The sequence below is a fragment of the Solanum stenotomum genome, chromosome 6, assembly GCF_019186545.1.
Source record: "Solanum stenotomum isolate F172 chromosome 6, ASM1918654v1, whole genome shotgun sequence".
In the NCBI taxonomy this organism is placed as follows: domain Eukaryota; kingdom Viridiplantae; phylum Streptophyta; class Magnoliopsida; order Solanales; family Solanaceae; genus Solanum; species Solanum stenotomum.
The window spans coordinates 5,485,718-5,499,556 of record NC_064287.1 but is presented as its reverse complement, the minus strand read 5'-3'; the positions used below and the strand labels follow the sequence as shown (position 1 = coordinate 5,499,556).

The 13,839-nt window shown below is 30.3% G+C and overlaps 1 protein-coding gene across 1 annotated transcript; it reads right to left on the bottom strand.

Moving 5' to 3' along the window:
* Positions 1 to 5,479: 5,479 nt before the first annotated feature.
* On the bottom strand, positions 5,480 to 7,415 carry LOC125867674 (peroxidase 3-like). The gene is made up of 4 exons (XM_049548234.1): positions 7,154 to 7,415; positions 6,424 to 6,621; positions 6,175 to 6,337; positions 5,480 to 6,076 (listed from the first exon to the last, which is right to left on the bottom strand). The coding sequence occupies exons 1-4, from the start codon at positions 7,355 to 7,357 to the stop codon at positions 5,658 to 5,660; spliced, it is 984 nt and encodes a 327-aa protein (XP_049404191.1). The 5' UTR covers positions 7,358 to 7,415; the 3' UTR covers positions 5,480 to 5,657.
* Between the last annotated feature and the right edge of the window lie 6,424 nt (positions 7,416 to 13,839).

Below are 13,839 nucleotides of genomic sequence, written 5' to 3'. Positions count from 1 at the left end.
GAACTTGAAACTAGGTATGGACAATACTTTGTATAGAGTCACTGCTGAATTTAAACAATCATCACAAATTTCAATTGCTTTAACCTTGTATCCATTTGGTAAGGTGATCAAGGAAGGGTATATGGTAGTGTTCTAATGTTTGTGAGGGCATTTTTTGTGTAAGTCATGTGATGTGGTTTGATGCTATGGAGTCTATGATTCAAGAGCCAACAGTTAGTCTAACACATTTACATGATAGATCACTTATCTCATAAACTAAAGAATAGTAAACAAGTATAACTGCTAGGTTCAAAACTCCACTCAGCATTTCCCTAAGCCATCAGTTTTATTTCCAACTTGTAAAGTTACTTGAAGGTTGACCATCTGCTCATATTGACCCTTGGATAGGCTCAACGGCATTGGCCTTCTTAGCTCATGAACTTCCTCACTGATCTGGTTCATATAATCCTAAGAAGTGCACACATTTGTTGTAGAACCTCAGCTTCTTCCCTTGGAGGGTCTAGAATTGTTTGGATAACCATGAAGTTTTTAGCATATGTATCCTTGGTGTGTCTAGTTCGTTTTCATAAATCACAAAAAAATATTCATGACTTGTTGCGAGTGCTAAAGTTGTCTCTAAAAGACAGTGTTGTTGTTGGAGTTCTTGGAACTTCTTGCACCCTCTCTAGATGAGTCGTAGTTTGTTCTGAAACCTTTTAACCTTGTATCAGTGTGAGGTGAGATATAAGTATTTGGTGAGATGGATTCTAAGGTTGTATGATTGTGAGGCTTAACTTCCCTTTGTCTTTCTTTTTGTGACAATATAGTAGAAGCTTGTGCCATGCTGGGTAGTGTGGTCATCGTGAGGATGTTGCCTTGTATGGCAATGTACATTTCATTTAACCCCATCAGGAAGTGTAAGAGTCTCTTATCTTGTTAAGTCTTGTGCATTTTGGTCTTTCCACCACAAATACACATACAAGTACAATGAGAATTAACATTAAGAGTGTTCATTTCTCCCACAGTTTTCATTTTTGTGTAGTAACCGGTGACATCCAAAGTGCCTTGCACAAGGTCATTTATCTCCTTTTGTAGTTGATATAGTTTACAACCATTAATATGGTCATACCTATCCTCTAATTATTCCCATAGCTCTTTAGCATTATTGACATATTGCAAACTATCACGCAGATCAGGTGATAGAGAATTCAGAATCCATAAAGTCACGATGTCATCACACCTTTCCCACTACATGAAGGAAGGATCTACAAAATGTGGTTTTACAACTTTTTCGTCGATGAAAACAGTGTTACTTTTAACAGATAAGGTGTTGAGAATAGCTCGTCTCTAAAACATGTAGCTAGTTCCATCAAAGACTGCATGGAGTAGGGTTGAACCGGCATCCTCTGAAGGATGCAAATAGAAAGGACTACTCAAGTCCAATTGAGTTGAAATGTTTGAAGGAGTCTGGAATATCAACCATAGAATGAATTTGGAGTATGATCGAGAAGAGATGTTTGAGTATAGTCGAGAAACGAGGCGTAAAATTGTGAGAAGAAGTCACAATTTGGGAAATGCAAATTTAAGCGAAGGAACAATTAACAAGATTTACTAGAGAACTGAAGGAAAAATGATAACAAAAGAATGAAATCACAAATCCCTAAATCTCAGATACGAACCCTAGCTAAGAAATAAATTTGAATGATCGATGTAATACTCACGAAGCAATGTAGATGCGAAAATTCGTAGTCATCACCTGGGCTTCGATACCATGATGAAACTTACAACATAAGTTGAGAAAGCAGTAGCTTTCCTCCATTAATGGAGGTTTGAGCTCACGTGAGGAGCATTCAAAAAGAAAACGAAAATGTATTGTTGAATGTAAAAACTGAGTAATCATTACAACGTGTTAAGTATATATATACACTGATCAATCAGCTGGCCAACTTGACTCTGACACACTAACAAATTTAACCAACTAATTCTAACTAACTTTTTGAACTCTAATTCTAGCTAACTATGTGCTAACTAATAATCTGTAATTCCGTTCTCATCAGACTCTATATAAGTAACATTATTTTATAGACTTTTTATCGTAGTATTGGCGCATGCACTACACACATTTAAAACCCTTTTTTGTTTCACCAATTACTCGACAAATAGTTGGGTGGTGTTGTATTAGTAAAACGGAATAGAGGAACTTCGTTGTGATTATTTGAAGAAGATTGTTAGGCACAAGTACAATGGGCAATTTATCGATATTTCAAGTATTAACAAGAGTTTTAGCAGACTTACCTGGGCTCTGACATAAAGGAGCTAAGACCCTTGTACACGTCCGACTAAAACATACTTTTAAGTCATTTTTTATTTTTGAGAGCGTTTGACAAAGTTAGAAATAACTTAAAATTTTGAACAAATAGACATTATATTATATGTATTATCTATATCAATACATAATTATAATCATATTTCCACGTTCGTTGTATTGTTTGATACCTTGAGCAAATAAAACATTTTCAGTGATAAACTTTCTTTTATGAAATCACTCCGACTTTCCAAGATTTTGTCCAAGAGAGAATTCAATCTATGAGACAGGATCTTGAAAATGATCTTACAAGTAATTTTTTGACTTTCTTATTGATCACTGGGAAGAAGTCTTCATTATCAGTGATATTCTGATGTTCAGTTTGTAATTGCACATCTGAAATGTGTTAGGGTTCGAAAGTAATCAGGGCATCAAGCGGAATCTTATAATTACAAATCATGTGGGTGATAAATTAGATGACAAAAACTATATTATAGAAACATAATATTATTATATGATTTGGCAAATTGGCCTACATCTGAAAACTAATATTAAAAGGAAAAGGGAAAAGGGACAAATATACTCTCAAACTATCGTAAATGGTAGATAAATACCCTTTATTTTACTTTTATAACATTGATATCCTTACCGTCCAAATTTTGGAACGTATATAACCTTTCTACTAACGACTAGACACATGCCGTCAGTGGCGGACCCAGGATTTTCACGAAGTGGGTTCAAGATATAAAAATATACCTAATATTATTTGTAATTTTTATGAGGCTAACAACATACATATCTGACTATACTAAACAATGTTAATACATTTGAAAAAAAATTACATTGACTTATGAATGAGACGGTAAATAACAAGATGGACGAAAAGCTAGGCTTCAATATAAACTAAGAAGATAAAAGAATATTATGAATGATTTCTCTCCATTCAACATTTAACAAATAAAAACAAAATATTAAACAAAATAATTATAACCTTTTTTCATAATCGAATACATAGAAATATACCTAATATTATTTGTAATTTTTTGTTGATTTTAGAATGACAAGGGATTTTTTAGTTGAAGAAATAAAAAATAACCACAATAATCATATATGTATATATAAAGACTAGAATCAAGTGCGAAAAACATACTTGATGGATAATAACTATTGATGCAAGATTTGAGAGACGGGGAGAGTTTTTTTCCTTCAACAAAAAAATATGCTCAAAATTTTTGGGGGAAAAGTAAGAGACGTTCAAGAAGATTTCAACAAAGAAGAAGACAAAAGGGTTTTTAGAATTGAGAATAATAGGGATTAGTGCCTTTTTGGTTGAGTTTTTTTTTAAAAAAAAATTAAAAACAAAAAGGACAAAAGTTGTTGACTATTGGACTTTTAATTGTAAAAGTAAAAAGTTGTTCTACTTTTTATAGTTTCTAAGTAACAAAAAGGACAAAAGTTACACCTACATAGAGGACAAAAACTGTGTGTGAACGTTTTATATATCAAAAAAATGAATTAAAACTAAAATGTGGCAATGGGGATTCGATCCCGAGTTGGCTGGGGAAATTGAACCCCCTCAACCACTTGGCTAAGCTTCAGACTTGTGTTAGTGGATTCAAAATTTAATATATACATATAAACTTTTAAAAACTGATTAAATATACATATATAAACAGTGTTATTTTTCAACGAAGTGGGTTCATATGAACCCACTTGAACCACTGTAGGTCCGCCCTTGCATGCCGCAATCTAAAAACCTCAACCCAAAACCCATCCAAATTTATTAAAAAACCCACCCGGATAACATAAAACCCACCCACAAAATATAACCCAAAATCGTCTACTCTTTCATCAACCCATTTTGATCCTCAATTCCTTAAGTCGCATTTTTAGCATTACTAGGAACTTCATGGATCCATTTCTCCTCTCCATTTTTCTCCAAGTTCTTATTTGGATTAGTGACACATGACACCTGTTAAAATTAATGGTTAAATTTAATTTTCCAAAGTAAATCTCTAATCATGATTTAATTAATAAATACATTACATATTAAGTATAAAAAATTATGGCAACATATTATCTTGTCCATAAATATAGGAAAAAGAAGTTCTCTTCCTAAATATTTTTTTACGTAAGATCTTTTTTTAATTTTCCTTTAAATAATTTTTTTTTATCTATTTATAAGAATAATTAACTGGATAGAAGTATAGAAACTATAATTAACCTACCATATGTCACCGTATTCTTAATCTTATTATGAAATTAAAATTAGTTTGTTAAAATGGTTTGATTATCTCTAGTTAATTAATTAATCACTGATCAAGATGCCTTTAACAAAAGATGACGATAATAAGATTATTTAAGATTACGATAAAAAGATTATTTAAAACAAAATTAAAAAAAGATCTTACCTACAAAAAATATTTAGGAAGAGAACTTTTTTTCCTTTATTTATGGACAAGATAATATGTTGATAAAATTGTGAGATTATAATAGTTTTTAATACTTAATATATAATGTATTTATTAATTAAATCATGGTTATAGATTTACTTTGGGAAATTAAAATCTTAACCATTTATTTTAACCTATGTCATGTGTCACTAATCCAAATAGGAACTTGGAGAAAGGAGAGAAGAGAAATAGAGAGGAGCCGGATCCGAACTTCATTGATTACTACATCAAATTTTGTCTTCTCCTCAACCACGGCTAGATCATCTGTTGCTACTCATCCAGGGGCATCGACGACAACGGCGAAAGCGAAGGATGCTGCTTAAACTCGAAGCTTATCCTGAAGATCCTTAACGAGCCATTTTTAGCTTTTGGAAGTGTTTACCAAAGGAAAATATTAAAACTGTTCAGAGAAAATCTCCATCTAAACAAAACTCTTTCTTGTTTTTGTTGCCATTAGTCATTTTGTGAGGATGTTTTTGATTGGATTCTGAATTAAGATTCATAAAGGATTTCTCATCAAGTCATAAAGGACTGCGAGTCGTTTAGATTGACTTAAAAAAAGTAATTTTAAGTAAAAAAAATAAAAAGTATGGGAGACCTACTTTTGGTTTTTTTTTTTTTTAAGTCATTTAAAACTTATTTTAATCTTGTCAAAAACTTCCAAAAGCTAAAAATGACTAGAAAATAAATTTGACCAACTTTTAAGTCAATTCAAACAGGCTCCGCATAGATTCAACCTTTATTTAAACAATCATCAAGTCATTAGATAGAACAAGATTATTACAAGAAACAAGAAAATAATGCAAAGGGAACATGATAAATGATAACATATTGCCCCAAACCATCTTCACGCGGGGCATATACAAATACCAATTCAAAATCATGCAACCAACAAAGCAAAACCAAAGACTCCTTAATTCTTAACTATTCACTACGGCGCAATGCTTTCTAATTTCACCAGCTGAGCCTGTTTTAACTTCAATCCTTCCCATTTTCTCCATCGATTGAGCAAATTCAACATAGAACTCTTTAAGTGATCCCGCGACAAGTTGGTTGATGTATGTCTTCGTTGTTGTACTTGTTGTCAATGCTGCATCGGATTGGAAGAGTCCTCTCCTTTTGAGTAAAAGCTTGTAATAGCTAAGATCAAATGTCTTGAAACTCCCTGGATCCATCTCAACTATTGTTGTGTTATCGTTGATTGTTTTGCATTTCTTTGCCTTCAAGTTAGCTGCATATTCGCTGTCTAGAGATGGATCTTGAGTACCAAATGTTCCAGTAAAATTGTATAGACGATTTGAAAATGACGTGCAAAGAGAAACTCCAATAGTGTGAGCACCTGAAACATAGTAATAGTACCCCTTTAATTCTTAAATTTCGTAGACAGTCAAATTTACCACATAAAATGAAACGAAAGAAGTAATAATTTAGGCTTACCGGATAATAGGACCAAGTCTTTGAGGTCAAGACCTTTCTTAGCAAAATCATTTTGGAGAGTGGAAAAGTTACTAAATGGAGATGGGATGTCTGATAAAGTTTCTGAAGCAATAGAGATTGTTCCATCTCTTCTTCCAGTTGGTACATTCCAAAAAGGACCTCCCTATATATCATGCACAAGATTATATAAAATATATAATATTATGGTTTGATAAATTGGAAATTAGATAGTTCAAGTTGTTGACTTACTATGACCACAATAGAGTCTCTAGCAACCAATGAAATAATATCAGCACATGAGACAACTCCAGGACATTCAGCTTCAATTATTTTCTTGATATCATCAATGAATGAGAAACCTCTAAGGGTTAGATTTGGGATACCAACTTTTTCAGTTTGACTTCCAGAACTTGAAGTAAAATTCAAGAGCACAGATGCATCACATCCCTTCAATCACCACAATAAACAAAGAAAAATAGAATTACATCAACAATGCAATCAGTTAAACAGCACGAGATATATAGTACTTTCACGGTTTCATTTTTTGCGTCTTAGTTTGACTAGACAAGAAATTTTTTTTAAAAAATAAGAAATACTTTTTGCATTTTATGATCTTTAACTAAATACATGCAAAATATACCGTAGTGTTAAACATGTTATGTGAGATGTTGAAGTTAAAAGAATTACTTTTCATATTTTAGTTTGTTTATTTTGACTTGAATCTTGTAGACTTAAACTAATGATTTGTAAAATGTACTAAAATATCCTTTAAACTTGTCGTCTTAAATATGTCATATGAAAAGTTAAAATTAAAGTGTTGTCAAAAAGGGAAAAAGCATTCTTTTTTAAACAGACTACAAAGGAAAGAAAAACAAACAAATTGAAACAGAGAAAGCTAAATTTTAAAAATAAATCATTTTGAAACAAAATTGAAAAAGAAAGTAAGACGCCTAAATTGAAACAGAAGAGTAATAATTACCCTGACAAAGCAATCATGGAAATGCATTCTGATTAAGGCAGCAGCAAGAGATGGGGCATTTGGAATGTGTTTGTGAACATACTCTAAAATGATCTTTTCTGCTTTTGGACAACTCCTGGCATAGAAGTTTTGTTGTAATTGAGCATTGCTAGACACTAAGATACACATCAATATTAGAGAACACAAATACCCAAATGTAGTCATTTTGTTTCTTATCTTCAAAAGAGATAGTACTACTTTTTTTTTCTTTGTTGTGTTTGTGTTATACACACATCAACTCCAAAAGGAAATTTATAGGCACTAGGATTTGAAAAAACTAACCAAACATGTGCTTATAGTACTACTATACTCATAATTTTATATTTGTTTGATTGAATAATTAGTTAAACAGTTTGTCTCTTGTTGTACTCTTTCAGTAAGAAAGATTCACATTTCATAATCACATGGACCTGCCTTTCCTTTTCTCTAATTAATACTCCAAACTTTAATCAAATTAAGACATTATCCTATTTTTAAGTTAGAAATGTGGGGTAAGGATATAGAAACTAAAAAAACTTATGTTATTCGATCCTTCCTCATAGACTCTGTATATAACGGAAGCTCTTAGTACACCGAGCTACCTTTTATCCTATTTTAAGTATTATTGCCAATCTTTAATCAATGTCTTATAAAAAAGAAAAACAAATTCCACCCTATAAACCAAGACATCGAAAAATACTTTTCAGATTAATTATTTTCTAGAAAATGACTTTCATCATACTAAATGCACACTATTACTCCCTCCATTTAACTTTTGTTTTGACATTATTTCTTATTAGTTCGTTCAAAAAGAATAACAAATTTTTAATCAAATTTCATTGATTAGAAGTTTTCATAGTCACAAAAATATAATGATATATATTTTTATAATTACAAGTTTTAATTTTTTATAACTAAACAAACATTATGATTTCAAAAGTGTTTTTTTTCTTCTTAAACTCTCTATATATATAGATTTCAAAAGTGTTTTTTTTCTTCTTAAACTCTCTCTCTCTCTCTCTCTATATATATATATATATATATATATACATAATATAGCAAATAAATTGAAGCGGTTGAATAATTGTTTCTTACACGTAAGAAAAAATGAAATGTCGTGTTTGTTCTTTTCTTTGTTTCTCCAATTATTTCTAGCTTTAATGGCTGCTATTGGAATTGAAAATTAAAAAAACTCACCTGCTCCTGGAAATATTTTTCTTCTTGTCCTACTTTATAGGTTGTAATATTTTTCTTCTTGATCTGTTTCAAAATAATACAAATAATTTTTTTAAATTTAGTACTAGTAGTAATAACTCAACTTTAAAAATTTTATTTTAATAAGATGATTTATAGTTACATAATTTAATTTATTTTAAATTATAAATTTAATAAAAAAATTAAATTTTGTGTGCAGTCAAGTATTTCATGTCAACCGAGACAAAGGGAGTATCTTTTTAAATATATATTTTCTCAGTTTCGTGACATTTTTTTTAGGGGGCTATCATATATACTATTATTACTTATACTTTAAAATATTATGTACGTATTTTATCACTAATTAACGGTTTCTTACTATATATTGAGAAAGATACACGCGATACATGTATTTTTGCTACCACATACGGGACAATTACTTAGAAGTGCAGTTTGTGCTATAGCCCTTCCTATCTGATAGAAAAGGATCCCATGATCCTGAACCGATCTTACATGGGATTGAAAATCCCAAATTTATCTATGAAGAGCGGATCTAATTGTATTAGTGTCTATAGTTGATTTCTTATGTACAATACTAATCGATAGGACCTCATTGGTAGTGCTACAAGATCTCATGCATTGGAACCCATGGTTATGGACCCAGATCAGTTAGTATGGAATATTTTCTTTTCCAAGTGAATTCCCCTATTATATGAAGAGTGAAAAGGTGTTTTCGTCGTTGTGGAATAAGAAGCCTTAGTATCTTAATATATATACGTATTTAATTCATTCGGAGCTATTAGAGTGGGATCCACTTTTTGGGGAATATGAGTCGAAGCAATAACAAGAATATTTCTAGTAGAACATTTTTCACAATACCTGGAGAGATGGTTCACTAATAGACCTAGTGATAAGTCATTTGACTCATTCACATCTAAATCATGAATGTTTGGAATACATATTATGCAAGGAGACATTGCTTTTGCTAATTCGAATTGAAGGGTGATATAAAATCGGTCTATTTCCAGCATCATATCCACGGTTAGCCCATTCATCCTAGCTAGCAGTTCCAACTCTGTATCAAGGTCACGATCATATCATTGAGAGAGGCAAACTAGATGAGGAAGGAGGCAAGCGAGATTTTATTATGTATCTTAGATACATGCGAATCACACTAGATATATGTATTGGTATGTTTATGGAGTGATTCACATGTATCTGCAATACCTGATACATAGGAGAGTGGCGAGCGATATGGGAGAGAGGTGAGGGAGGCGAATGAGATTTGTTATGTATCACATATACATGCAAATTCATTTGTATACAATGTATCTAAAACAAATTACACATAATTTTGACCTCATGTATCCTGAGATACATATATCTAGCTAGACATATCAGATTATATTTGAAAGCACTAAAATTTGATAAAATACGTAATATTACAAAATAGAGTGTATCTAAGTAATTAGCTCTTAAACTAGTGGGATCTATATAAGTTTTCCTTGTTTTAGTCATATTAAAAAGAATATTACTTTACTATAATTAGAAATTTAACTTTAAAATTCTCTTTTTTATTCTTAAGAAAATTATTTACAGTTACATAAATATCTAAGGATTATTTCCGATTATAAATTTCAGGAAAAGTTTATCAAATGAAATAGTGTCATATAAAATGAAACAGAGGGAGTACCTTTTTATATTTAGTAATAATTTTCATTTAAAATTACTTTATTTTGTTTTATATTTAATAAGATGATTTATTGCTATATAATTTCTTATAATATATTTGAAACTATTTTATTTATTTACTTTTAAAAAACTCTATATATCGTCAAACACTTGAGGTTAATTATGACAAAAGTATTAAGGAATATCTTGTTTGCGGGGCGCAAGTTGTATCACTAATACCTGCTACGGCCTTAGCAGCCAGGACAGCTCATATATATAATAAATATGATTTAATTTTGCATGTCAAATCTGTTAACTATTGAATCTATTTTTCTACTTATTTTATTTCAACTATATTCAGTGAGATCAGGTACATAATATAATTAAACACAACTAATTATATTAATACTATAATAATAATCTTACCAAAAAAAAAACTATAATAATAACTATTTGCAAATCGAAATACAGTTTGTATATGGTAATAAACGAACTACGTGTGTAGACAAACAAAAAACTAACATGCAAAAGATAAGGATAGATCAAATGTGACTCAATAACGTTTTTTCTAGCTAAAACCGAAACAAGTGATCGACCATATTTGTAGTAAGTCCGCCTAGTTTCGAAATCATGAAACTAGACATCGGATAGTGATCACTGGATAAAATAAAATATTTTTAATTATAATTTTATACCTCATGTTCAAACAAAGCTTAATACTTCATTTATCTCAATTTATATATTATATGAGTCATTTTCTTTTTTTAATAAAAAAAATGAGTTAATTTACTGGCCTGTTTTATTAAGTGGTGACGTATAGTGATAAATTATCGACCATGTTCTTACAAATAATTAAGCTAATAATGCCAAGTTTATATTCCTTATTGTAATAATTTAGGGAGCAACAACGGGGGAGTCACTTTTTTTTTGGGATTTACGTTGAAAAATCAAGAATATAAATTGTTCATGCATGTGTTCACTCAATATATAAAAAGATAATAATTCTATGAAAATAATGGTCTCTTGTCACGTTTTGTTCGTTTCTTTACCTTTAATTCATTTTCCTACTTCATCTGCTTTTTTGGCAAATTTAATAATTATGAATTCGTATGGTACCATTATAGTTACAACCGTATTTTGTATATAATGACGATAACATATGAGTAGAGCACATTAAATCAAATACATTTAGAAATATCAATTAGCTTGTGTAAGCTACTAGAATATTTTAATCATAATTGGTTTAGTTATTATTCAAATTCATTTTTTTAAGTAAACAAATATTTGTATTCAACTTAAAGCATTATAAACTCTCCTTGAAATCAGAAGGGTGATTGGAATATCAACAATTCAACATGCGTCTATTACTGAATTCACTCGAACCCTGATTCATATACTAGTTATTGCTATAGAAGATAGAAAAAAAGCGATGGACCAATCAAAAGATAGTAATTTGGTATTTTCCTAATTATTTGTCAAAGTATAAGCGTTTAAAGCTCGATGTGACACACAAAGTATTATGAGATGAATTAACGTTAATCAGCAAAACATGAGTTTGAACATAGGAAATAATTAATCCAAAGATGATAATAAGACAACTTGATAATTTTCTAACATAGTACTGGTATATTCAGGTGATTGTAGTAGTTGGGAATTAATTACTCCCTCTGTCCTGTCCCAATGTATCTGACTTACTTTTTTTTTAATTAGTCCAAAAAAGAATGACACATTTCTATATTAAGTAACAATTTAACTATAAAATGTCTATTTTACCCTTAATGAAACAATTTACAGCCACACAAATTTCTATCATTCATTTTGGACCACAAGTTTTAAAAGTCTTCTTTTCTTTCTTAAACTCCGTGCCGAGTCAAACTACCTCAAATAAAATGAAACGGAGGGAGTAATTAATTACTAGACCTGTCTCATTTAGAAAAGTCTAATCGCAAGGGTGGAGCTAGTAGCCAAGTTCGGGCGAACTAAGTAATTTTTATTTAAATAATGTATTTTATATTAAGAGGTTTATTAAATATTTATAAATACTAAATTTAAATTCAGTTATTTACACTTAAAATTATTATTATAATCATATTCAGAACCCATATAATTAAAATTTTGATTTCGTCACGAAGAGGCGAACCCTCTTTATGGCGCGGTGGAAGTGGCACTATGGGTTTATGTGATTGTACTGATAGAGAATAGCGGTAAAAAGTCACTACTATTAGGTGAATGTTTTAATGATTTCAAGATTAGTAGACTGCACTATATGAATGATTCAAAAAGAAATCTTTACCTAAATAGTTTATTTGATTTATGATTTATCTTTTCAATTAATCAATCAATATATATATAGAGAGAGGTTTAATGCATGTGATTTGCATATGTAATCTAGCGATTATTTTAAAAATAATTACTCTCTATTCCTTTTTAGTTGTCATAGTTTTTTAGAGTCAAATTATATTAAGTTTGACTAACATCTTATGATGTATGTTTTCATCATATCGATATGAAAAAAGTTGCATTTAATTTTATAGATGTTCTGTGTAAGTTTTTAATTTCTAAAATTTATTTTAAAATATTGAATTAATATAATCTAATTTGGCTTTGAATATCCGTTAAATTGACTCACAAAAAGTGCAACATGACAACTAAAAAGGAACGAGGAGTAATAACTAATGTTTTAGTTAATACTCCTTCTATCCAATAATAGTTGTTCATTATTGATTTGACACACAACTTAAGAAACAATAAATATTATGAGCGATATTACTTCATTAACCTTTAAAGAAACAATAAATAATAGGAGTAATTATTGTTCATTATTGATGCTTTGAGAAATGTATTAGATATTGATGTTAGATTGGGTAAAAGTCTCACATTGATTGAGGAATGGACCGGTGATGTCCTTACATGGACCTGGTCAATCGTCCCCTCATGAGCTAACTTTTAGAGTTTGAAATAGGCCCATGTGCCTTATCTTTATATGGTATTAGAGTCAGGTCCATCTCCGTTTGAACTCTTAGTCCATGTTTCAATTGGGCTTGACCGTGAAAGAGGTGTTAGAGTGGGTAAAAGTCTCGAAATGAACTGGTGGTCTAGCTCCTTATATAAACTTGTGCAATCCTCCTTCATGAGCTAGCTCCTTATATAATAAAACATACACAAAAAAATAAATTATCTTTCAAAGTAGATAAATATTATTGAATAACTAAATATTTTTTAGTATAATAAACACATAAAGATAGACCGAATATAAAAGTTTGCGTTTATAAACCCAATAGAAACATGAAGGTTCCCCACCCTTGTCTACAAGAAGGAAAACAAACTCTGTCAATTGAACCCAATTATTTAATTATGAGAATACAATCAATGACTTATCTGCCAGCAATTGCTTAATACAACCCGTTAATAACTATTTCCATCCTTTCATTTTTCGTTTTTCGAAAGTCAAAAGAAACTTAATTGAATTAGATCAACTCAACATTTTAAAATTTCGATATTTAAAACTATACTAAAAGTCCATGTTCTAATTTTTGAAAATAAAACAGTTTTTCGACTTGCAAATAGTTGTTAATTGTTATAGTTTGAACAATTTATATATTAAACCTTTATCTAACTGTATCAATTTTGAAAAACGTCAAACAAGTAGCAAAGCAATAATGAATTGATGTGGACATATGCCAAAGGCATATTTGCATATGAGAATATTTATGAGTTGTCCGGGCTGCTATGGTATATAGCTCCTACATATTATTTTTTTCTCACTCAGTGTTAGGAGTCCACATTGGAGTTTCGATTAAATT

What these genes read in the sequence shown, in the direction of transcription:
- LOC125867674 (XM_049548234.1), bottom strand. Translation starts at nt 7,357, where the DNA reads ATGACTACATTTGGGTATTTGTGTTCTCTAATATTGATGTGTATCTTA. An exon ending in GAGACTCTATTGTGGTCATA is followed by an intron (nt 6,338 to 6,423) that starts GTAAGTCAACAA and finishes CATGATATATAG; the next exon opens with GGAGGTCCTTTTTGGAATGT. An exon ending in AGACTTGGTCCTATTATCCG is followed by an intron (nt 6,077 to 6,174) that starts GTAAGCCTAAAT and finishes ACTATGTTTCAG; the next exon opens with GTGCTCACACTATTGGAGTT.